The sequence below is a fragment of the Amphiprion ocellaris genome, chromosome 2, assembly GCF_022539595.1.
Source record: "Amphiprion ocellaris isolate individual 3 ecotype Okinawa chromosome 2, ASM2253959v1, whole genome shotgun sequence".
In the NCBI taxonomy this organism is placed as follows: Eukaryota; Metazoa; Chordata; class Actinopteri; family Pomacentridae; genus Amphiprion; species Amphiprion ocellaris.
In genome coordinates this window covers 37,281,828-37,307,715 of record NC_072767.1, presented here as the reverse complement: position 1 = coordinate 37,307,715, position 25,888 = coordinate 37,281,828, and the positions used below count along the sequence as shown (strand labels likewise).

The window sequence follows — 25,888 nt, the reverse complement described above, 5'->3', positions numbered from 1 at the left end:
CTAAATAAAACTATAATAATTAACTTTATTTCTACAGAACCTTTCAAATCTGGAGTTACAGGGTGTTTTATAATACATAAAAATAGAAAGAAATCACTTGAAAGTGACACTAAAACATTAGTAAAGACGGTGAAACATCACAAAGGGCAATAAGAAAACTTTAAAAGAAGAGATAAAACATAACACAAATGTCCGTCTTCACAGTTCTTTATTGACTGAAGAACTGAATGAGCTGTTGTGGCTGTAAGAAACAGTTTGTTCCTGAGTGTTTGGGCTAGGCAGCATTGATTCTCTGATCTGAGGGTCTAAGTGCAAAATAAAATATTAAAAACTCTGAGAAGCAGAATGGGGGGTTCCTTGTCCAGTTCTAGACACTCTGAGATGCAGATAAATATAAATCATTCTCACTCACCAGTGGGAATTGTTGATTGTATTAATTGATATACTTCAGTGCTACATGAATTCTTTAGGGTTAAGATGCTATATATAGTGTACTTGAGTTAATTATTTAAGTGGTTAATTATTCTTCTTTGCAATTTTAAACTATATCTGGTTAATTAGAGTATTTTGTGTCATTTCTTCATTGCAATTGCAGGTTGTTCTACATATGTAATCTGTAATTTTATGCTTTTTTTTAAAAATGCACTTTGCTCCTTGAGGATATTAAGCATTCAAATCTTGGTATTTTACCCACTCAGTGTAAATGATTTCAGGATATTAACGTGATTCTTATTTTTATGTTGCTTATAGTTATTGGAGGAAATAATAATGTTTTGTAATTCATGCTTTCCTATTGGACATGGGTTCTCTTTGTAAAAAAAAAAAAAAAAAAAAAAAACATTCATGAAGAAGGCCTAGCAATGAAACCTTGCAAGTAAATGTGTTTTTGCAGCTTTGACAGCATGCAGGATAATCATTTTGTGTCCGTTTTAAAAGAACTGTAGAATAACATTTGAGACATTCCTCACTAAAATACTAGCTTTCAAAATTTTAGGTCTCCTGGGTTGATTATTTACACATAAAGCGCCCTCGTTGGCAGACACTGTTAATCTTTTTGACTTCACAGCCCAGTCGGTTATGGTAAGAGAAGCGTTGTGTGCACAGGTTTTTGGCAGAGTAAACTGTGGGTAAATGATTGGCGATTTCAGATCTAACCTACTTAAACACAGCGTGGGAGGAATCTTTCTTGGCTTTGATCTGCGGTCACGTGATAGAAATGGTTTGGCTCTGACCACTCTGAGGGGACAAAAGTGAACATTTTAAGATTTAACTGATCTGAATCTTTTTTTTTTTTACACTGAAAGTTAGACACAGTCTGCTGTGAAGTTGAGTAAGTGTGTTTTAGAGTCGTCCTCGTGATAAACAAAACACTGCTGTATTGATCCGACTGAACTGCTGCTCCCTTTAAGCAGAAAGACTCCGAGAGCAGCTGATATTGGAGTGTAGTTGATCATTAACAAGCAGCTCTAATTTATTGTGTACAGTGATGCTGTCGTGCAGCACTTCACTTCCTTCTGGGAGACAGCGAATACAAGGAACAGCTGCTTTTAGAACTACTACACACCTTTACCACAGATTTCAATCCAGGTGAGTCTCATTTTCTTATGCTTTCTTGAACAGAAATAAGGTTGTGCATGTTTGGAAGCCAGGACACCCGGGTTCCCTTCACCTAAAGCATTTTGAACCAAAAACTTAAATATTCATGATCTGCTTATGTAATTCTGTATGTTTTTCCTGATAAATACACTGACTGTAAAAGTAATTTGGTGATCAAAGTCAGAATGCACCAGCCAGATGACAGCTTTGATAGAACTGCATCATACCTTCATTTGAGCACTTATACTATTGTTAAATTTACATTTCCTACACTCCAAATGCAGGATGAGCTTTAAAATCATTTCAGAAAACCAGTAGACTGCGCTATCAGTATCTGGGATTCACAAAATAGTCGAGTTACATCAGCCTTATCTCACAAATCCTCAGTTCCTGTATGTGTCTGTGTTTCTCCTCCACCAAATCTGTGAGCATTGAAGGTGTGTTCAAAATCCTCACGTTGCAGATCAGATCATCTCCTCTCTGAAGGTGCAGTGGGTTAAGGGTCATCTAGGGACACCCAGATCTTCAGTGTGAAGACATGAGCTGCCACAAGGTGAGTTTCACAGCTGATGTTCTGCAGGTTCTCCAGTGCTGAGTTATTCTAAACAGGGTTAAAACCATTCATGTCACTGTTTCTATTAGTGTGAAAATCAGAAAGTTTGGAGATTCTCAAACTTGACACATAGAAAAGTTCACAACAACTGCAAGAGACTCCTGTCAGGTGATAATTGTTGCTTTTATCAAGGTCTGGTGTCGCCCAAACAAGACAATAATCTCACTGTTTACACGTCTGACACGTACTGTGGATCTATTATTAAGCTTATCAGAGATTACGCAGCACACGTTATCAGAAATAGAACATTTGATTGGAGTTTTATCAGCATTTTTTCAGCTTCTTTAAACATTTGTCTCTTTTTTTCTCTCTCACCTGTTTAGGAACCTACACAGTTATGTCCGTCCACAAGCAGCAGACGAGACTTGAACTGTCCGGTCTGTCTGCAGACGGCCAGATTCCCAGTCCAGACCAACTGTGGCCATTTGTTCTGTGGTACGAGATCACACACAAGTTGGCCATTTTACTTGCTCAGTATCACATCAGGCTCCAGTTGTTCTTTTATTCATACATCTGTTCATTTTTCATCATTCTCACACTTGCTCATCTCTTACATCATGTGTTTATATTTGAGTTTGTGTCACTCATTGGCTGACCGCTGTAGCATCAGTGGGTTTTAAAGCCTCGGGGGCCTCGTCGGTTCGGCTTTCAATAATTAACTGTTGCCATGGTTTTCAAGCTCTGCTCCTGGACAGTGGAGAAAATCACAGGAAATACTTCACTTTGTCTGCTCGCTATTATTACTCTTACTTGCTTATTGTAATTTACTGCTTTAAAATGAAGTCGGGGTGAGCACAAACATGAGTAATTTGGTGCAGTAAGATAAGCAGAACGTCACTTGAAGTCTGGGTGGCTTGTTGCTTTTAAGTATAACCATAATTTATTGTGGAATTTACAGACAACCTTAATATTAATTCTAGTGGATTAAGCAAGCCAGTGTAGTAATTTTAAGGCAAATTTGCCTTCTGAATGAACTGTAACTCGAGGAAAGACGTGCAACTTATTTTAGTACTTCAGTCATTTTAGGTCTGTTTTTTGACAAGGACTCTTCTTATTGTTGCTCCAAATAGAAAACCGCTTACAGTACATGTTTATGGTGCAGATGAACCCCTGTTTAACCTTGATATTATCGATTAGAGATTACAGATTATTTCTGTTTCAGCAGACACTTTGTGTCACAGCTGCACCTGCCTCACTTACCTGGATCTTAGCCTCTTCTACCCTCGACCAGTCAAACACTTCTTTTCCTTATCATTAACAATCACACAACATTGAAAGTTTTGCATGCCTCTCAGTTTTGTAATGTAAACAGCCAATGACTTCAATAGAGAAGATGTTAAAAAGTTGCATATTTATCCCTGCAGCTCCCTGTCTGATAGCCTACTGGAGACATGGGCCGTGGTTGGATGCAATCAGCTGCCCTCTCTGCAGACAGAAGGTACATAATAGTTTGTCTGGATGTTATAAACACATATTAAGGTGAGACATGCAATTAAAAATGCCTTTGATTGTCCAGGTCAGCGTTCTGTGTCACCTGTTCAACGAGAGCCGATCAGACCAGCGGTCAAAGGAGGTTCTTGGGGAAATCAGCGACTACAACAAACGTTATTCTGGAGCCCCACGAAAGGTGAGAGCTTCTCTAAACCTTCAGACACAACCTCACTGTGTCGACGCCTCCCAATGGGCTTGTTTCTGGTTGTGTAAAGGTGTCAGGTGGTGTGAGGCCTTGAAAGTTACATCAGGTTAGATAAAAAGGAGGAGGAGAATTCCAGTATTTTGTCCAATAAAAGGTTTGGTAACAGGAAGACCTCTTATGCAACTTCATGCATTTATTGTCCTGTACAAGTACCAATACCAGACAAAAGAGATATCTTGTTAACACCTCACAATGTGGCCTACTTTGGATGTGTATTTTGTTTCTGTAGATCTGATTTCCCACATGGGTCTTATTCACACACTCTTACATAAGTGAACTGAGAAAGTAGAGGGGCTTTGTTGCAGCTTAAAGGAGAATAATCTGACAAAAAATATAGCAAATGTGACTGTTTTCAGCCAAATGCAAATAATAAATCCCTATATACGGCTATTTATATTAGGAAATCTTGAGTGATGCTCTTTAAAGGCAAACTAAAGATCTACCTTTTTAATCAGGCTTTTGTGGATATTATTACTCTTTTTAGAACTGATTTTATTTCCATTTCTCTATTCATTTAGTTACGTATTTTAGTCTATTCGATGCACCATTTTTACTTCTATTTTGCCCTTTACCTATCTATAATAACAGATATTTTATTTCATTTTATCTCATCTTCCTCATTGCAGGTGTTATTTAGATTGGCATTTCCTTAATTCCTGTCTTTTTGAGTCCTTCATTTATAACATGATGTTGGGGTTTGTTTGTATCGTTTTGTTGCATTTTTATTACTTTCGTCTGTGAAGCACTTTGTGTTGCATTTCATTTGTACGAAAAGACTATCTAGAGAAGCTGTATCTTCAAAAATCAGATTTTTATACATCATGTTTGAATGTGTAAATGATCTGCAATGATTTCTGACCCCTGCAGGTGACGGACTACCTCTGCGATGCTCCACTTCTTCTCCAGTTACTGGCTCGAGGTCTGGGCACCATGGGAGGCCTGGTGTGGTTGTTCCTCTTCAGGGTGGCCTTGTGCTGTGTTGGGACTGTCGTGTCCATCTCCTCCCCTCCTCTGGACCAGGTGTCTTCATCAGACAGTCCTCTGGAAACAGACCCCTCCCTGTGTGGACTTCTGGGGGTCCTGGACGACCTGGTGGTGGTCTTCCTGCTCCTCACCTGCGTTATTAACATCAACCAGCAAATGGCGCCAGAGAGAAGAGACTCTGCTCCGACCTCACAGGGAGTGATGGGGAATTCACTGTGAGACAGACGCAGCTGGAGAGCGTCAGTACAAGCTGTTCAGCATGGACTTTTATTGGATTTCTCCCTTCTGGCTGTAGCTGGTTGGATTAGCGGATGCAAGAATATTGACAGCCACACAGCATGTAACAGTCACGACGTCAGATGGTGTCTGAGCTGCTCAGAACATGGACTCAGACTCCATGTCTGTTTGATAAGTGTTTACAGAGCCTGTGTGAGAGCGAAATCTGAAATACAAAAGTTATGCAGCGTGCTGGTTCAACGGCAGTTACAAATCCTCCAGTCCTTGTGTCCTGAAGTGTTTGAGGCCTTTTTAATCCTTGTTCCACAGGCAAAATCCTCAGCGTCTGTTCACTTAAGGGGCATTATATCAATTGGAATTGTAAATTGATCCAGTGTATTTCTATAATCCACATGTTAGCATCATACCCCCAAAAAGTGATCAAATTGTCATTTTTACTCCTCTAAGTGGGCAGCAACTTTGTTTCAGTGAGCTAAAGAATAGCTGTCACATTAGTACTGTAATGTTGACATACCTGTAAATACTTGTTATTTGTATGAATTTATGTTTTTATGTATAAAATAAAGAATATTTATTGGCTCTCCTTTATCATATGTCATACTACATGTGGTTCTGTTTCATTTATTTATTAGAAAGTTCAGTTTTTGATGCTTTAGCGCAGCAACAGTGATAAAATCAGCAGACCTGATTAGTGCAGTTTTTTAAAACATACAGTGATGACTAGAATTAAAGGCTTGGAATGTATATTAAGTCATCAATCCATAACAACCTCAAAGGTATAAAGTACAGCAGGAAGTAACATTGCATTAAGACCTAAAACAAGCACCGCAGTGAGTGGGAAAGTGTATTACACAATGTAAACAAGCCTTGTAGTTCCAGTTGACACACCGCCACTAATTGAACAGCAATATATAAATGGGCTTTTATCCCTCTATGCTGCTGCACCAGGCAGCTGCGTTTCTGAACATACGAAGCCAAGGTGAAGGTGCGAGAGAAGGTCTGAGGTCTCTGGGGGCCCAGGGCCACTGCCAGCCCAGGGTGCAGCGCTCCGGATGGGGCATCATGGCCAGATGCCTCCCATCCCTGGAGCAGAGCCCCGCGATGCCCAGCGGAGAGCCGTTGGGGTTCAGAGGATACTCTTCAGTCGGGTGACCCTGGTCGTCAAGGTAACGGATCGGAGCGAACCCTCCAGAAATAATCCGGTCTTGGGCCTGGGAGCTACGAAATTGCATCAGACCTGCCAGGGAGAGAGCAAAGTTAGGGGAAAATCAATATTAAACACAGCTGCCGATTACAGAACACACTGACCTGTGACTTGTGAGTCAGCAGAATATATCGCTGTTGTGTAACTTTAAAACTTTCACAATAATTAACCTTAGAATGCTCAGTCACAGTTCAGCACTGCATTCCACAGCAGGTAAAATATTTGTTGATGGTTAGTGGACTCACTGCACACACTGTGATAAATCAAATCTACCACCACCACTGCTATATGACCAACTCTGTAACAGATTTGACTTGGATCCTGACTTTACCTTCTCCATGTGCAACCCAGACTCCCAGAGCAGAGCCCTGCATGCCTCTGAGCCAGACGGACGGAGACTCCTGGATCCCAACGCTGACAAACCGGGACTCAAACCTGCCAGACTTATTATGAGTCAGCACCACTTCAGACTCTGGGGAAAAATAAAAAGAAAAGAACAAAAACAAAACAAAAAACATCAGAATCAGAACCTATTGTAAAGGTATTATGTGTGTGTGTTTCTGTTACATTGTCTCATTTTTTCTGCCTGCTTGCTGTCACTGTTTTCTCATCTTACCTGCTCCATCCTCGCCCACCCAGCCCAGCAGGGCGAGCAGCTGGCAGCCGTTACAGACGCCAAGACTCAATGTGTCGATCCGACGGCGGAAGTGATCAAATTCAGCCTTGGCCCTGGGGTTGTATGCGACAGTAGCAGCCCAGCCTTCATGACAGAAACATCGTTACACAACATTACACAACAACAGTTGTACCTCAAAGCGGTCCATGGCTGAAAGCATGCGTGTTTAATTGCCTTTAGCTGATCCCAGGACATCTGCGTAGCTGAATCCACCGACAAACACAACTGCCTGAAATGGGTCCAGGGTCACGAAGCCCGAGCACAAGTCCTGCATGGTGATGTCCCAAACCTGCATACACAACAAGAGGGTTAAATAATGAACATGAGAAATGTTGCTCAGATGAGCAAATATTCTTTTCATGAAATTCTCACTAATGACCTCAAAGCCGGCCATATACAGAGACACAGACATCTCTCGATCTCCGTTGCTGCCCTCCTCTCTGATCACAGCAACATGTGGCTTCTCTGTAGCTGAAAGAGTAAAACATGTCACAGAGATTAGCAAGTGGCACAAAAAAATTGACAAGCATCACAATACTATCAAATATCACTGCTTCCTAAAGATAAGAATGTCACAGTAATTAATAATGTGTTTTTTAACTGCAAATCAAAAAAAAGTGTACTTTACAGACAAGTGATTCAATCCTCTGAACCCCAAAACCTGGCGGCAGGTTTTCAAAGGAAAGCTATCTTTTTAAAAATTGCCAAAATTACACCATTTATTAGATCTAGAAGCTGTAAAATCAGGACAAATTGTCGGAAATTCAACTTTCCGACTGTCCTTTAACTTATCATGTATGACTTCGTTTCATCTGGAAAATTATCCAAAAAGAAGCTTAAAATTGTGATATTTCATCAAAATACCTTTTTCCTAAATATCTGTTAAAAATTTGTCAAAAACAAACAGCTCTCTCAGTTTCTCACCAAAATCTGTAAAAAAACAAAAAACAAACAAACAAACAAACAACCAAGAAACCATGAATGACTCTGCTGCAAGTAACAGTCAGATGACAAAATTCAGGGACTTCTCAGCTGGACTTGGCTGAACTGCAGGCTGTGTTGACACAGAAAGGATGGGAGACAAGTATAGAAACAAATTTAAAATGTAAGTACTAAAATATCTACAGCATGTGGAGCTTTTTTTATCTAGTATTGGTAAAACCTGTGTTTTACATACAAGTTCCAGCTTCGTTTTTGCAATTTTTGGAAAATAAATAGTCAAAGACATTCAGCTTTCCTTTTGTCTTGTTATGATTTGTGGCATTATACGTTTTTGATATAGCACAAGAGAGAGCTTTGAGTTCTCTCTGCTTCTAAACATGGCTGTGGTGTTTCCAAAGAGGTGCAGGATTATGTAGAATATATTGCAGTTAAAAATGAGGCCACAGTGAGTAAAAAAACGGCAAGAAACTGTTTGGAGTTCAGAGGGTTAATTAAAAGATGACTTCATGTTGACAATATCCTTTAGCTGTATTTCTAGAATGCACAAAATCTTTGATAATGGTAAAAATCCTCTTCAGTCTTACTAAGCTGCCTGATGCTGGGCGTTTCAGAGGGGTCAAAGGTCAGTTTGAAGTACGGCTCAGTCCTCCGGGATAGACCCGCCTCTTCCTGTTTAACACAGAGCCCATTGGCTTGGAGGCGCTCCAGCTGGAAGCTGGTTTCCTCCCACAGAGCTCTGAGGTCAGGCAGCAACTCTCTCAGCACCTCCTGTCCATCCACACGGACACTAACCTGGAAGACAAGTGATGGAAACAGAAGACAGCGGTCATCATAGAGGAAGAGGAAAGGTTTTGAGCCAAAGTCCAACCCAAGGTTGACAGCTCACCATCGCCTCTGGTCCGAAGCCACATGTCCTGCCGATATGACGACACTGAACGCCTGCATCGCTGTATCTCTGACATACAGTTTCCAAATCAGAGTGCGAAACCTCCAGAACCAAACCAAGCTCCTCGCTGAACAACAGCTCCATGACTGTACAGAAGACAAAATCTGATTCCAACCACAGTTTATAAGCTGTATTGGTAAATTACAGGAAAACTAAAACAGATGAAGCATCGACTGACTAACCTCCAGTTCCTTCTGATGACAACTCAACGTCAATCCCACGGTTTCCTGCAAACGCCATCTCTAGCAAGCAGGAAATGAGGCCTCCATCGCTGATATCATGTCCTGCACTCAGCAGACGATCTGATAAAAACAGAAAAAATATTCTTCCTCAACAAGTTTTTAAACAAAACCCTGAAGAGTGAAACCACTAGGTGGCGGTCTCAGCACAGTACAAAGCTGTTGCTGTACACCGAGAAAAGTTTATTCACAGACTGAGTCACAGTAAACAATGCTGAACTTTTTTTCCCTCCGTGGCAGGTAGGTTTCCTGCGAGCACAAACTGACCGCAGATGAGCTCCTGAGTGGTGCTGAAGCAGGCAGTCAATAGTTGTGGCTGATCCAGGTCAGGAGAGCAGTCTCCCAGCTGGCTGTAGCACTGAGCCAGGGCAGAACCTCCTAGACGGTGACGGCCCGGACTGAGAGGAACCCACAACAACACGCCTGCAGACAGAGGACAGAAGGTCAGATTCAGGCCGTCTGTTACTGAGTGTGTGGAGCGAGTTTGAGAGTGAGATGTGTGTAACGTGGGCGAGAGAAGCTGAACAATGCGGATGTTGAAACTGTGAATCCTGCTTCTGCCATCAGTAACTGAAAACTATGACAGCCAAACATACACTGCTGTATTAATCACAAGCAGTGTTTATGTGTTGTGTCATACCTTTGCCATCTGGATCCTCAAGATCTGGTGTCACCGTTGCAGTGATGTCAGGACAAACAGCATATGTAGAAATAACCAAAGCGCCTGAAACAGAAGCAGAGCAAAAGCAACTCTTAACTAAAACTCTACAAAGTAATTCAGTGTACTTGTTACTACCACTTAAAAAATGTAAAATTCCAATTTACTGATATAGAAAGACCTTTTATACTGGAAACTTGTGAACTTGTTTTGATGAGCTGTGTTGACAAATAATGCTAATTACTCTAATTTAATATTGTGTGTAAATTAAAACTAAAAGTTCTGCTTTAGGTGATTTGAAACTAAATTCAAGTTGTGGTAAATTAATGAAACTGGCTTGATAATTACACTTTTCTTCACCTTGTTTTTCTTTAAAAACTTGTCTTTATGCAACCAATTATTAAGTAATTGGTTATTTAAAATGCCATTGATTGTAGAGAAAAAACTAATTTCCAAAACTCAATCTAGTTTGTTGGTTGAACTTAATTTCATTAGAAGTTGCCGTAACTCAAAAATAACGATGTATATCTTATTTGTTTTTAGAGGTGCACACATCGTACCTGGAGCTTTGACCGTCTCTTTCCCGACTCTGGCAGCCATACTCAGAGAGTCCTTGCCTCCGTCGATGGCCACCCCCAGCTGGCCCATGACCTCACACATGGCTCTGCAGGCCTCCCACAGAGACGCCCCCTCACCGGGCAGCTTGGCAGCCCACATCCAGTTACCGCTACACTTCACATCCTGAAAAAACAGCAGCACATATCAGCTGCAATCTATGTCAGTTCTAACCTAAAGAGGATCAGGGTTACAGAGGCGTCATTTTATCGTGTATATGCCGACAATTTGAGAGGATCGACATATTTTTGTTTATTATTATATATATTTCTTGTTTGTGTTCCATTTTTTTCCCCACAGGCTCCATGATCTGCTCACCTTCAGTGCTGTGACTCTGGCAAACACCAGATTGGTCAGAGCCTCTCCGACTGCCATGCGAGCCCCTGCTGCAGGGCAGACCAGACCTTTAATTGGCTGCTCCCCGATGGCCGTCGCTGCTCCCTCCAGGCTAAATGGCGACAGAGCAACAACAGCCACATCGGCCAATGGGGTGTGAAGAGGGCCGACGCACTGTTGCTGGGCAACCAGCCCAGTGACAGACCGGTCCACCTTACGTAGGGGAGGCAGCAAAACCACGGAGAGTCACAAAGTGTGTGCACACATTCAGTTGTAAAGACAGAGACATGTAAGACGGGGATGTGACACACACCTTGTTGGTCAGGTAACGTTTGGACGCCACAGCAGGCAAACGTAAAACTCTGAGCAGAGCATCTTTGACTGTCAGTCCAGCAGGAAGACTCAGAGGCTGATGTTTCGGGGGAAGTCGCTCCATCTTAAACTCTTTCTGCGGCATTTTCCCCAGAACCCACTCCAGCTGCAGGTCGACAGGGTGACGCCCCCCACCTGACTGGTCACCACTGCCTCCCTCATCATCCACCAGCACAATCTGTGTGAGAAATTAGACTGAAATAAACACACTGGACTCTCATTCAATGCAACACTTGAGGTTCTCTCTTTAGTATGACACAACCACTGATTACTTAAGTGGTTTGATTGGCAGAGTGGGTGTACTTTTATCGGCTGAAACATGCCTTTCCATCTCCTGTGATGTTTCCCACAAAGTCAACAGGACACTTCTCCCTCTGACAGACTCTCTCCAGGAAGGACCTGTCTGATGGACGCAGCAGCAGAGCGTTGCTCTCCTGATACTCGGCTCCCCACAGCTCCAGCACACTCAGTGTGGGGTCACCTTTCTACACAGCAGACACACAGAGGAAAAGCAAACAATAGCAATTGATCTTATGGGTTGTAAAAGGAAATAAGAACAAAAAGCTCATCTGTGTTCGTGATTACCTTGAATTTACTGCAGTAGATCACAGCTCCAGCTGGCTCACTGAGCTCCTTGAGCACATTACCTAGAAATGAGAATGTGGCTCAATACTGTAACTTTGCTCTCATTTCTGAGCTTTATATAGATCCTTCAAAAAGGCCACAGTTTTTGTACCGTTTCCTCCTGCCCCCTGGTCATGTATACTGCAGATTGGGTTCCCGCTGCTTCTTTCCAAACAGGCCCTGAGAGCTCGATTCATCTTCTGCTCCATCTCAGCATCTCCTCTCTGGACGGCACCCAGATCCCGGTCGCTGCAGTTGTCCCCCTGCACCTAAAAGCCAAAATATATTTAAATACACATCTGCACCTGCTGAGGTCACCACTAGTCTCAGTTTGATTTACTGTAGAGGCCATACTTGAACCGAAGAGGCCGCTCCTCCTCCTACACCGATCCTGTACACCGGTCCTCCCATCTTCACCACCTCCATTCCTGATCGAAGAGCACAGCAGAGGAGCAGCAAGACACTGACTCACTGATCGATACACGTGTAAATATAGCTTCTGAATTGATTAAACTCATTCCTGGTGCTGTGTTAAAGCATTACCAGGCTCTGCTTCTTCTTTCTTCACATACGTATCTTCAATAGAACCGAGACCACCGCTGAACATGATCGGCTTGATCCACTCCCGTCGCTCCCCGTTAGCGAGGCGCATCCCGAAGGAACGAGCAAAACCTAGAGGGGGGTAGAAGTATTTTTACAGTTAAACTTCTGTAGAAGTGCTGAAACGATTCAGTATTATTCTATCACTTTATTTTTATGTGCGATATTCCAATTTCATGTGCAATAATTCATTTAAAATGTGCAATATTGTAATTTCATGTGTAATATTACTTCACTACTTCAGAATTCTTGCCAATATTACTTCTTATTTTTCTCTTCTAGTCTTATTTTAGTTTTTTTATTTACATTTTCAGTAATGTGTCATACTTATGTCTTATTGCCTTTCAATGAGCCAGTACATTTATTCGTATAGTATGTAATTTTGCTTCCTGAGCAATATCCGGCAGGAAAATTTCCTTAGGGGTTAATATTTTAATCTTCTGAATACGAAGACTTTCAGAAAATAGACTAGAATAATTCATAAGTGACTGATTGCTGCGTTTAATAGGCTACAGTTTTACAGATGCAGCAATTTGTTTTTTCCTTTCCCTTGTTTCACACTTCATTTATTCCAACTAAACAGCCTCAGGAAAACATTTTAATAACACACTGTGGTTTTGTTTACCTCTGCAAACTAATTTCCTACGATAATTAATTAAATATTTAATTTTCAAGCCTGTGTGGATGTTAAAGAATTAACTGTTAAATATAATTTAGCAATGCTTCTGTACATGGAGTGGCAGATGCTCATACCTGACAGGACAGGTTCTCCAAACTTGTTGCCGTAGTCTGAAGCTCCATCGCTGGCCTCGATGGCAACCTGCAGCGGAGGAGCGAAGCTGGACGGATACTCCCAGCCTTCACCTTCAGACTCCCAGGGCAGAACGTAACCTGGAGAGGACAGAGAGACAAGATGTGTCCACTCAATATCTGTGCTGCACAGTCCAAGTTAGTTTTCTACATCTTTACTACCAACTTTGACTCATCACTCAGGGTTTATTTCTGGAACCAATTTTTATTTTCCTTTTACAAACTCCACATAATTTGTAGACATCTCTTCACTTTTCACTGTTATTCTGATGCTACCAACATGTGTCTTACATTTGGACCCTTGCAACTGGGATCTTCGTCACTGGGTCACTATTCTCACACAGCCACATTATTCTCTAATGCAAAACGGTCTGGCTGCACCTCACTAACGCCCTGGCTTCACTGTATTTCTTTAAACCAAGGATAACTAACTGGTGGCCCGGATCCGGAGCCAGACGCCGTCTTATACGTACACGGACCTGTAATCAGTAAATTGTAACAGGATTTTAAATTTGAAGGGTTGCTCCTATTTTACCGGCGCACCTTTTCCAGTGTTTACAGCATTCTTATCAGAAGACAGTTGAGAGGCGACGGATGGACAACAGGAGGGCAGACGAACAAGAAAAATAAATAAAGTGACACTGAGAGGATGAAGCTTTCTCAACTATGAACACAATCAAAACTAAATATTGTTCCAGATTCACCAATGAGCTCCTCAAAATGTGTTTGAGAACGGCCCTGACATTCAAAATACTGGCAGCTGCAGCTCAGTTCTCCCATTAAGCTGCAGGGGATATAAGGGGAGTGATACAAGACAGAAAAAATATAATTTATACGCTATATAAATCTAATCCATTATTTGATAGAAATTATAGTTTTGAGCAGCACATCATCAAAAACGTGTTCAATCATATTTCACTGGGAGTTACCACCCAGACCCTTTTATATGCTGCTTGCTTGATTTCAACTGCCTTTTTACTTAACGAGAAATGTAATAATCGATATCTATCTGTATAAAACTCAGCTGGCAGGGTTTTATCTGGTGTTACTATTTTAGCTTCCTGTTTCCCAGTATGTTTTAGAAATTATTCACTCTCACTGGTTACTTTTAGGACTGTTGTGTGTCATGTGCACGGGGCCAAGCAGTCGCCGTCATGAGTCAGGATTTAATGAAACATTGCACTATCACCAGTGGGACCTGTGCTGCATGTGTTGTTGTGACCACTGGTAGGTGCACGTTTGTCATTTGACCATGGATCTAAATCCGGAGCCAACCTTCGTATTGAGGATCATCACTGGTCACAAGAAGCGGGTGTTCGGCTACGATCAGCTAGAAACCAAACAAAGGTCTTTCCAGTGGAAGAACCTGCAGTCTCTACGATTGCAGAAGGTGAATCAGGTCCTGAGGGTTCTTGAGAAAACCCATTCAGCACAACTTTTTCACCACAACAACAAAATTGTTGCTCCCTGCCCATTTGCTGGTTTGGGTCTCTGGTCTCTAATTTATTGAGTTCAATTTTCAGTCCTGTGTAAAGATCATTAGTGTTTTTAAAGGTGCTATAGATTATATCATGATTGGTCAACAGATCATCCTCAGAAACTGGAAGAAACCTGGAGAACCGTCTTTTCAGGACTGGACAATTGAATCAGGCAGAGCTGCTGCTTATGAAAGAATGTCATCCTGGACAGAACAGAAAAATATGATCTAAAGTGGGGCATGTACCTCGACAGTATCTGGATGTCACAGTAATGATTGGGACATAAGGGCAAGGATGTCAATGAGCTAGTACCAGATGTATTTTGTTTTGTTCTATTTACTTTACTATTCAGCCAGCTTATTCATTATTTGTACTGCCTTCCATAATAGGCTGAGATGCAAATCACCTCTGAGAGTGATGGACCCTTCTTGGTTGTGGGTGGGTGGGATGTGGGTGTTTGGGTGTTGATGGTTTGTATGTTGATTAATGTGTTTGTTGACTCTAAAATCAAAAAAATAAAAAAAATTACAAGTCATAAAAAAAGTGCTATAGATTATTTTTACAGGGGAGGTCCATAGTGTCTGACCTGGTATGTGAAGGTTTCCGAAACAGTATCCTGCAGTCCCAGCGATGACGTGGCCTCCTCGTCCAGCACTCTGCACGTCTCTGATTCGACCTCCGGTTCCTGTGGTGGCACCACTGAACGGCGCTACACCTAAAAGGCCCATACAGATACGAGTGAAAATTACCACTTACTAAAAAATGAACGCTTATGTTTAAATATGTGGACTGTTGTTTGTGTCCTGACCAGTCGGGAAGTTGTGAGTCTCTGCAGTGAAGATGACGTGTCGCAGTGAACGCCGTGTCTCGTAAGCGCTCGCTTGGGACGGATCTTTCGGATAAACACACTCCAGCTCCAAGCCTTTGATGCCACTGGACGCACACACACATTTCACAGTGAGTCAGTTTGGGTGGAAACACACTCACAGCATCTGTGGTTGCTGCGCTGTTTCCAGAACTACCTGCTGTTGTCGCAGAACTTGATGACGTTGTTCTGGTTGCTGTGCCGCTGTGTGTCCATTATGAGGCTGAAAAGAGTCTCCTTCTGCTCCTGCCCGTCGATTATCATCCGCCCCCGGAAGAACCAGTGACGGCTGTGCTCGCTGGGACGCCGAGGTGCAAAAGAAAGAATTGGAGAATAAAGAAAACCCCCAGAAGCAAAAACTACGGAGGCACACGACACAAAGCAGTCCTGCTGATCTAATCATTGCAGACAATCCCCACCTGTTGGACTGTGCCAGGTCAAAACACTCCACACTGGTGGGGTTCCTTTCAATCCTCTGGAACATCGATGTGTAGTAGTCCAGATCCCAGGAGTCAAAGGCCAAACCTGCGTCAAGCACAAAACACGGCATCCTGAATATCAAAACCAGGCAGGTGGAAAAGATTCCATCGTCATATATGATCTTTCAAACGGCAATGCACACAATGATGCAACAAAAGCACACCTGCATTCTCCAAGAATCCAGAAATCCAGCAACTACTTGACATAGTTTCAATTGCAAAACAGTTAGACAATTTCCACAGCACTTAAACTTCACAAAGACTGCTAAGATTAATTATTATGAAAAACTACACACCACCTAGAATAATTTGCATCCCGTCTATTGAACAACATATTTAGCTCAACTGGGGAGGCAGAACAGTGAGCGCATGATAAACGCTTCAAGCAGCTATAGTCTCAGTAAATTCCACATGTACCACTTCTTAATTATCGCCTCAATTTGCCAGATGAGCGTGGCAGAGCCTGCAAAGTGTGTGCTGAAATTATTCTCATCTGTCTGAGCTGCTTGTGAATATTAATGAAGCTGGGTGAATAAGCAGAGCATGAATATAAGTACGCACACCACGTTCTGTCACTGTGGCTACTGAAACCTGCTGCATAGAAAAAGAAGAAATAACCACAGTCAGTGAACAAACACCGTCAGGACCAAAAAATTAAATCCATTTTTTATGATATTATATTACCACCTAGTTCCAAATACTTAACAAGAGGATTCGTTGCTTTCCATTGCAATAAGAAGTCCTGCACCTCTACGGAAACCATAACTAGAAGGAGAAAAAACTCAGAATTCTCTTCTATGCTGTATAACACAGGTGTAACAGCATAAATCACAACAAGCAAAGACAAAAGCTAAATGTTTTTTTGATTTTTGTTTAGAGCAAACAGCATATTTTTTGTCATTTTTATTTGAATGTGAGGGATTCTAATGAAATGTCATGATTTCAAGCTTAGCTTTGGTTCATCTAATATAAGAAATGACACAGATGAGTAATTTAAGGACTGTTGGAAACCTGACAGTCATCTCTGTTTGTATGATTCCTGCTGGCTGTGATAAATGGTTTCATTTTTTGAAGGTGACACACCTTTCAAACCCGTCGGTGGGTTTTAGGGTTCAGAGACTTTGAACGTGGTGTGCTTTCCATCCAGAAATTGTGGGAAACCTGAGCTCCTTGCAGCTCTCCAAAAAAAGCTGATTTTAACATGAGTCACCTTTAATAGGATTTTTAATTATTGTTTATACAGCTCAGAGTTGAGTTTGGCACCATCTCCAGGACGGCGATGCCTCATAAAGCTGCAGATTCACTAGCTGTAGTTGCACAGCTGAGGCTACTTCTTATCAATGGACACATGGAGATATTTAAGAGGTGAAAACAGCGAGTTAAAGCAGAGAGTACATGAACACCACTAGTTTCCTGAGCTACATAGCTTTTCAGGATGTAATGTTGTGTTTCTGCCCCTGCATCCATCCTCGTCAGGAAGTCCAACCACATGCAAACAAACTGGAATGAAAATGTTGGTGAATGATTAGATCAGCCCGCAAGTATCCCTGGATGGAGATTACTGATGCGATTTCAGCTCATTTCTGTGCTTAACTGCAGTCAGAACGCAAAAGAAACAATAAAAATTTGCCTTGTGTGAAAAAGCAGCAGGGAGCTGGCACTAAATTGCACCACTAAATGCCATTTGCAAGCTGTTTCTGAGTCTCAACAACAGAGGCAAAGAGTGCAAAGATAGCAAGACACATGGAGGCTCACTAATGTCAAATAAAGTCTTTGGGTTTGGGACATTTTACAGACTAGTGTACTGAAAAAGTGATCTTCTACATGTGTATGTTTGTCATGTTTCCAAGTTTAATCATTCATAATTTAATTAATGACATTCATATTTTGTACACTACCGTTCAAAAGTTTGGGGTCACCCAGGCAATTTCATGTTTTCCATGAAAACTCACACTTTTATTCATGTGCTAATATAACTGCACAGCAGTTTCTAATCATCAGTTAGCCTTTGAACACCATTAGCTAACACAATGTAGCATTAGAACACAGGAGTGATGGTTGCTGGAAATGTTCCTCTGTACCTCTATGGAGATATTCCATTAAAAATCAGCCGTTTCCAGCTAGAATAGTCATTTACCACATTAACAATGTCTAGACTGGATTTATCATTAATTTAATGTTATCTTCATTGAAAAAATACATGCTTTTCTTTCAAAAATAAGGACATTTCTAAGTGACCCCAAACTTTACAACAGTAGTGCATGCACACAAACTAATAGTAGTAATATCAATGTCCACCTGAGGGGAAGGGATTGGAGCAGAAGTGAGACTTTGCCAATATTATATAAACTTATGTGCGCAGTAAGAAAGTGATTTACTTTTCTCTTCATAGATGACCAACTTAGATCTTTCTTCATTAAACAAATGAAATGTGAGTAGTAGCACTTCTCACCATTATCTGACATGGTTTTAGACTGAACTTTGAGAAAATATTTACCACTTTCACCATAAAATGCAGCCCTAATTGGGTCAGTACAGAAGCAGATATCATACCAATGACCTCACACTGAGATTTGGCTATTTTTTACTGCATCAGCCACCTCCAAGCGTAAAATCTTGGCTGCAAATAATAACTTATTTGGAATTTGACCTCATTCAACCAATCAAAAGCTGATCCTGTTTTGGGTTTCATCACACCAGACACTAAACACAAACATGCATGAGTGATATAATGAGCGGCATCACTGCTGTCCTGTGACTTCAAGCTGCTAAGTAATAATGTCATGCATCATGTGACATCACGATGTCCACCAACACACAGTCTACTCACAGTTTCCTGCAAGACTGGAAAGAAGCATGAAGGAAAGAAAAGGTCACATTACGTTAAATTCAATAAGAGTCTGAGTCAGAGAAGTAAAAGCAGAGGCGGAGAGAAGCTGAAGAGTCTCACCGAGTTCGTCGTTCGCCGCTTCCAAGGCTGCGCGACCTTTTCCCAGGATGTCCACCTCGAACACCGACTGCGGTTTGGTTTCCACGGCGAAGGAGGTGATGGGACGCTGGTAGATGCACTCGGTCATGCTGTCGTACAGACACTCGATCAGCTTCTTCACGTCTCCGTCAAGCTCAGTGAGGTTTTCTCCATTCTTGGGCTGAAGAGGAGATGGATGGAAAACATCAGGGTCAGGAAAATAAAGTGACCACTGATCGAATCGTTGCGTTTGTGTGTTTGTTCGAAACCTTGATGAGAAACCTGCGAGACCGTTCGACTCGTGTGACGAAAGCGAGGCCGGCGCTCTGGCAGATGGACACGGCGTTAGTGGACCAGGCGGTGGAGAAATTCAACCTAAAAATGCAGCAACATGCAGGAAACACTTTGAAGGACTGTTCTTTTTGATGTTTACCTTGCTGGTGTCTGATATCACAAATCTTCTAGTTACCAATTATTTGAAATGATTCAATGTTTCTTCACGAATTAATTAGAATGCAAATTACGTTCACCCACGGTCTGTTTAAACTTATCATTTAAAGATATCCACATTATGTACTCCTGGACACAGTGAACATCTGCCTACCTCAAAAGACCTTCAGTGTAGAAATATCTGTTTTAGCTTTTATGTGCTACCGGGAGTCATAAACCACATCTTGGCAAGCATCCTGTACTCATCCTTGTGTGTCCTTTTCTAGACTGAACTTTTTATCTACCTGGACATTGCATCCACATATTTTCCTTTCACTCTGCTGGAACCAGCTAGAATCTGATTCATTTCTGACATGTTTTGGCGTTTTCTGAGTCTTTCGGAACATGAGACCTGCTTAGAAATATGCATTATCAGCCCAGGATGAATATTCGTGCTCTACTTGACTTGATTTATTGAGCACAAAATTAATTCCCAGATGCCATCTCTTAACATTTCAGACGCATCCTCCAAAATGAGTTCACACTGAAAGCTTTTAGAGAATCGTATTTCAATTACAGCACTTTCATGGCACGCAGAACAAATCAAGACGGGCAGCTCAGGTACAAAAACTTCCAATTAACGGGTATCTGCTGCCACCTTCTATAGAATTCATGCAGAACAGGATCCAGGAGATATTAAGCCATATTGCATGTTTAGATTCAACGCAGAGTTGCTAATGATGCACCTCGTGATAAAAGTAGCAGTTTTATCGTCTGTAAGGGCTGCTGAAATTCACCATCGCTTACACAGATGATAAATCTTTGATTCTGATGATGCAACGTTACAAAATATGCACATTTAATTGGAACAGTTTCATTGGCTGCAGTAGGTTTATTTATTTTTTTCTTGTAAAACTTATTTTTTGGCCTTTATTATAGTGCACAGTCTAGAGAGAGACAGGAGAAGAGTAGGGGAAAGACATGTAGCAAATGGCCATGGGTCGGACTCAAACCCATGACCACTGCGTCGGGACTGCAGACCTTGTTTATGGGTCACCTGTTCAACCTTTTGAGCTAGAAGGGCGCCCAGCTGCAATAGTTTTTAATTTGTTTGTGTCCATGTGACGACATGTGCAATGGGAACGGGTCTTCAGATGTCAGGGTGGTAATGAAAACTGCAGCCTCTAGAGTTGGTGCTTCAGACTTCTTGTCTTAGTTATCTCAAGTACGTTCCAGTATACGTCCTACCATGCTATATAGGATGCCAGAGAAAGATTTTGTATGACATTCAAACTGCTGCGTATCGAGCCGACTGGGAAAATGGAGGCTGCTACAGCACCTGGAATGTTTCGGATCTCTAAGGCAGAGTTTCATAAGATCTTAGATGATCGGGCAAAAAAAGGTCACTGCACTAGAGCTACAAAAGGTTGGCTTGCTAAATGAGAGACAGAGTACTTGAAAAAACTACTCAAAACTTAGTGAGCTGAAGCAAAACAACAGATGGCTGATATTTATGTAGATCTCTATAAAAAAAGAGAAGATGTACAGAGATGCTTCCCTCGAAACTGAATAACTGGAAGCATCTCCACGCACTGAAAAGGACAAGACGAAGGAGGCTGAGATCTGCCTCATGCAAAAGTTGGAAGAAACTTCCAAAATGAAAGCTGCACTGGCCAACGTAAAACAGCGGCTAGAAAACCAAAGACTACAAAAACAGCTACAAACAACATCAAGCATAAAGGCGGCTGAAGTCCAGGTTCAGGACGACCGGGAGAATGAAAGACACCAGTGGCACCATGGAAGATCCCACCGTTTTAAAACTACAAGCTGTCTCACGTGGGCGGTCAAAGAGAAGAAGGAGAAAAGGGAAAAGTCCACACGTGAGTTGAAGAACGACTTGTGGAATTACAAAACAAGATATAGATGATACGAAAAAAAATCTGTAAAGAATAGATTCTGTCACTTCTCCAGAAGGGGAACTTATAAAATAATGTAATATAAAATAAAAACCTTACAATGCAATTTTTCTTGTTTTACCTCTCGCAATGATTAATTAAATGTATGTGAAATGAATACAGAAAAAAAATATATAGTCTTCATATATATGTTGTTCACACCTTTTCTGTGTTTAAGTTCTGAGGTTGGCAACATTCAATATAATATTAAAAACATTGAAAGCAGTAAGCTGGAGTTGTTTTAGCAGTTTTAGTGCAGTTGCGTTTTGTTTTCTTATGTAGCAGTTTCTGTTTTCATGTGTTTCTGAAAGTTATCTGCCAACATAATATACTTCACCAATAAACAAAGAAGCCTTTGAGTCTTTCTGTTATTTTCAAATCTCAACAATTGTTCATCGGATCTATGTCAAATGAGGCTGAACTTGTTTGGCTGAGAAGAGGCCTTTATTTAGGATACTTTTGGGGTCCTCAGCAGAACTCTTGCTGCCTGTGGACAGAGTTAAGTTCCCATTCCACATCAGAACCAGTGAACCTCTGAATGACTTGATTAGTTAGGAGTATTGTGAGTCTTTTAGGCCTTTCATCTGCCATTATACATGAACTGTACTGCTCCCTGAACACGAGGGAGTGTCCTGGTTTGGTGCAGACCAATGCAAAGCAATACATTGCAATTTTTAGATTTTGTGCAGAGAAAAAAAATTACAATTTCAACCAAAATTGTGACTCATATCGCAACATCTGTCAAAATATCCTTCAGCTCCAACTGGAACCAGTAGAGGTACCTTGGTCCGATCTCCACCAGCTTCTCCCCGCTACCCTCTGTGAGGTTTGGGTTCTCAGACAGTGGCTCAGCCTGCAGAGGAGGACAAAACAACCAGAGGAGAACCTCCTTCTGCTTGGCGTCGAGACTCTCACAGCCTGCAACGAAGATCAGGAAGAAACAACAACGTGGCAAAGAGGATGAAAGCCAGACTGAAGCAGCATGTGGGAGACTAACAAAAAACCTCAGTTTATCACAATTCTCTTGCTGTCCACTGAATCCACATCTTCATCATGAATTGACAAGCTGTTCCACACTCACCTGTCAGTTCCACGTTGTAGCACAGCTCAGCAGTGATTGACAGATGCGGGTAGAGCTTGGCTGCCCTCTGTAAGGCCCGCCCATCCACAGCTTCATTACTGTAGAACCGCACCACAGCCATGACTGATGGAGAGTCGCACAAATAAATCCAGGTTAAAGATGGAGAGCCTCCCCTTCATAACATCGATCATAAGACACCTGAGATAATGAATTTTAGGCACCATTTGTCGATAAAATTGATGTACTCTTTTGCAGGCTGCATCTTGTAAGGTAATCGATCTCTGAATCCGAGGCCAAAGGTCACTATTGGTAATCAATTGTAAGGAAGTACCGTCACATCTTCTCACTGACGCTGACCTTTGTCTTCAGATCACTTCTGGTCAAGACAACCCGATAATGAGATAGAGGGACGCTCAGAAAGCCATGTGAAGCCTACAAATGGCAACATCTCAGTGTGCTAAAGGACATGTGGATGCTGCAGTCGTCTCATGATGCATCAAACCTAATCTCAGTTTACACACAGCGCTGTGGAAATGTTTATACGTTTTGGTTCGTATGCATCGTGCAACATCATCGGTGCAGTCAGCAGCAGGACAATGAAACCAAACATACAGCCACAGTCATGAAAAGCTGCCTTCAAGGACAAGAAGAGGGAGGTTTGTCGCTCCCATAGAACCCTGATCTTAAGGAGTCAGTGGGAGTTATATGAAGTGATAAAAGACCGAGACACTCGAAATCCAGAGACGGACTGCAGCAAGTTCTTAACGATGGAAAAACTGTGTACAAATTTAGGAGAATTGGAGACATTTTAAAGACACTGTTGCCAAATGCTGCTCAAAGGGGAAGAAACGTTGGATTTGTCTGTATGAATTTTGCAGTTATACTTTGTGAAGTGCCTCGAGATTACATCTGTTGTGAACTGGTGCTCACACTAAGTATTTATTTAACCAGGAAATCACTCATTGACTTTAAAAATCTTTTTGCATCCTGGCCAAGACAGGCAGCGGCACAAATCAACAGGTTACAGACACATAACAGTTTAAACGAGGTTTAAATAAAGATTAAGAGTAGAGATCGATCGATTATAGGCCAGGCTCAGTATTTAAGCCAATATTCCGCATTTTTCCAATTATCTGTATTTTTATTTTAATTAAACGATTACAGTTAATTAAATGTGCTACGTTAATGCTAATGCAGTCAGCTCGCTTTCTCTGTAATGGGCAGCAAGTTAGGGAGTAGCCACAGATTATTACCCCAAAACAGTGTCTAATAATGCTTTAAGATCTGGACCTTAGTGGGTGATAAATGTGACGATTAGGAAAACAGAGAAAAAGAGTAACTGCAGGAAAAGAGGAGAGAAACTGTTCAAATCCAATCAACTCTACTGTCACATGACACACTGATCTTATCAAACCTCTTTCTACTGTATATATTCAGTTATAGTAGTTCTAATTATTGATTCATGAAAAAACCTAGTTACGTATCCCTGCTTTCACACAATGTTTATACGTTACGTTTATTGTATATCGGGTCCAACTATTGGATGTCCTGATTACTAAAAATCTGATCCCTAATTATGAGTGTAATATAGTATCATAAAACTGCAAATATATATGTCTTAAGTCATCAATGATTAACCGGCAAAGACCAATCTGACTCAGTATTAACATGAACATCTGGCTGCCTGAAAGTTGTGTAAATTTGCTTTAAATTAATTTAGTGAGATTGGATCTTTAAGATTCAGGCAAGTTACTAAACACCCTTTTCAACTGTTCATTACAATAAGTTCTGGGAGTGGAAAACACTAGGACTACATACTTTTTTTGAGGCAAATATAGATCCTTAAATCCAATACTAATTAGATTTTTTTCTACGTCTTGCACTTTGTATGGAATAAACTGATTCTTAACATTTTTAAAAGCAACCTTGATTTATTTTCATTGCTTAAAAGTTTTGTTTTTCTACAGCATTTTGATGCAATGAATGAACACTATCTTCAGAAATCAGAACTCTGGCAAACTTAAAAACTTTTGTGAAGTCGTGGTTACATTTTAAGATGAACTCACACATACAGCCCCATTGATTGTGTGCATATTGTAGGTCAGGAGCTTTCTGTTAACCACATGGAGCAACACATTCACACACCTCTTCATCAACACTCATTATGACAACACTGATGTTATCAACTAGCATGTTTCAGGAAACAACAACAACAGAAGAACACAACTTCTTAACTAGTCGAAAAAGTCACACAGCAGGACGACATTAACACACATTCACGGTGTGTTGACATCAACTTTGTTTTTCATGCTGTTTCCTCAGTTTACTGTGTGGAAGCTAAACGGCTAAAAGTTAGCAGAAAGCTCGTTAGCTCACTTACACGCGGCAGTTTCAGCGGTTCGCTCTTAGTTTGGGGTGAAAAGTTGAGGTTCTGCTGGGTTGTGGAAGTCCTGGAGAAAGTTCTGCTCCCCTGGGACGGACTGGAGGAGGTTTAACTTGAGAAGCTGGGTGGACTAACTAACAGGACTGGATGGAGGATGGACCTCTGCTCACACGCGAGCTGCTGCAACTGCACCACGCATGCGCAAAAGGGGCAGTTTGGAAAGGCCTTGAATGAATGAATGAATGAATGAATGAATGAATGAATGAATGAATGAATGAATGAATGCAGTTGCAACATGTTTAATATCTAATCTCTGCTGTGTCTCAGTTTCTTGGGGGGCATATTTCTGCCTGTTAATAAGCCCACAGACTTTTACATTTACATTTACATGCTACCATGCTCTTATGCAGTTAAAAATATTTACATTTGAAAGGCAACAGGCAACAGTTTGGGAGTCAAAATTGAATGAAAATGCACTCCAACTATTTTAAAACCAAGTTTAAAGTATCTTTTAAGTAACATTTTCCATGGTTCTCCGTACTCTACTACAGTAGCAGTTATTCTCTGGGATTGACTGCATTTTCAGCATTTCTTTCTTGTATTTCCATTCATGTTAATACAATGGAAATAGTAAGTTTCGACCAGAAAATAATGATAACCTGCACTGAGTATTTCTAATATTTCTAAGACCCACTGTGTAGCTACTTCTTGTATAGTGATTATACAGTATGATGTTGTAGTTTCTTAATATTTGTGTTGCAGGGTTTTGGCATTGATATTTAAGTTAGTTTGGGTAATTTTAACATTATAGGATCGTAAGCTGAATATTTAAACTCGTTAAGTGAATTTGGTTTTAATTCTCTAGATGAAGAAACTTCGGGTCAACTCAAATGTGCACCATAAATAACTTAATTAGCTCAATAAATCATTCTCAGTTAAATGACTGAATGTACCTGAACCTCAAAAATAAGCAATTAAAGCAAATAAAAGATAGATTTCTATTTTCTACTTTCATTTACTCTGGTAATTGTGTTAATTGTTTCAGAGGTCTGGGGAAATACTGCAGACAGTTTGATGGAAGCACTGAAGGAACAGAACAAAA

General features: G+C 41.1%; 2 protein-coding genes across 2 annotated transcripts; one reads left to right on the top strand and one right to left on the bottom strand.

Annotated features, from left to right (window-relative positions):
* Positions 1-1,463: 1,463 nt before the first annotated feature.
* Positions 1,464-5,714, top strand: si:dkey-183n20.15 (RING-HC_RNF170 domain-containing protein). Its single transcript, XM_023264901.3, has 6 exons — positions 1,464-1,587; positions 2,060-2,149; positions 2,533-2,644; positions 3,574-3,647; positions 3,726-3,836; positions 4,773-5,714. The coding sequence occupies exons 2-6, from the start codon at positions 2,135-2,137 to the stop codon at positions 5,106-5,108; spliced, it is 648 nt and encodes a 215-aa protein (XP_023120669.1). The 5' UTR covers positions 1,464-1,587; positions 2,060-2,134; the 3' UTR covers positions 5,109-5,714.
* A 22-nt stretch (positions 5,715-5,736) lies between these two features.
* pfas (phosphoribosylformylglycinamidine synthase) lies at positions 5,737-24,979 on the bottom strand. The gene is made up of 28 exons (XM_023264900.3): positions 24,784-24,979; positions 22,404-22,526; positions 22,105-22,240; positions 19,208-19,313; positions 18,921-19,119; positions 15,911-16,016; positions 15,649-15,789; positions 15,435-15,559; positions 15,213-15,341; positions 13,092-13,229; positions 12,282-12,410; positions 12,093-12,166; positions 11,851-12,007; positions 11,700-11,761; positions 11,438-11,599; positions 11,056-11,292; positions 10,725-10,955; positions 10,352-10,532; positions 9,774-9,857; positions 9,401-9,556; positions 9,077-9,196; positions 8,835-8,980; positions 8,533-8,740; positions 7,386-7,477; positions 7,181-7,295; positions 6,947-7,090; positions 6,662-6,802; positions 5,737-6,363 (listed from the first exon to the last, which is right to left on the bottom strand). Exons 2-28 carry the CDS (start codon positions 22,522-22,524, stop codon positions 6,050-6,052), a joined length of 3,954 nt encoding a protein of 1,317 aa, XP_023120668.1. The 5' UTR covers positions 22,525-22,526; positions 24,784-24,979; the 3' UTR covers positions 5,737-6,049.
* Between the last annotated feature and the right edge of the window lie 909 nt (positions 24,980-25,888).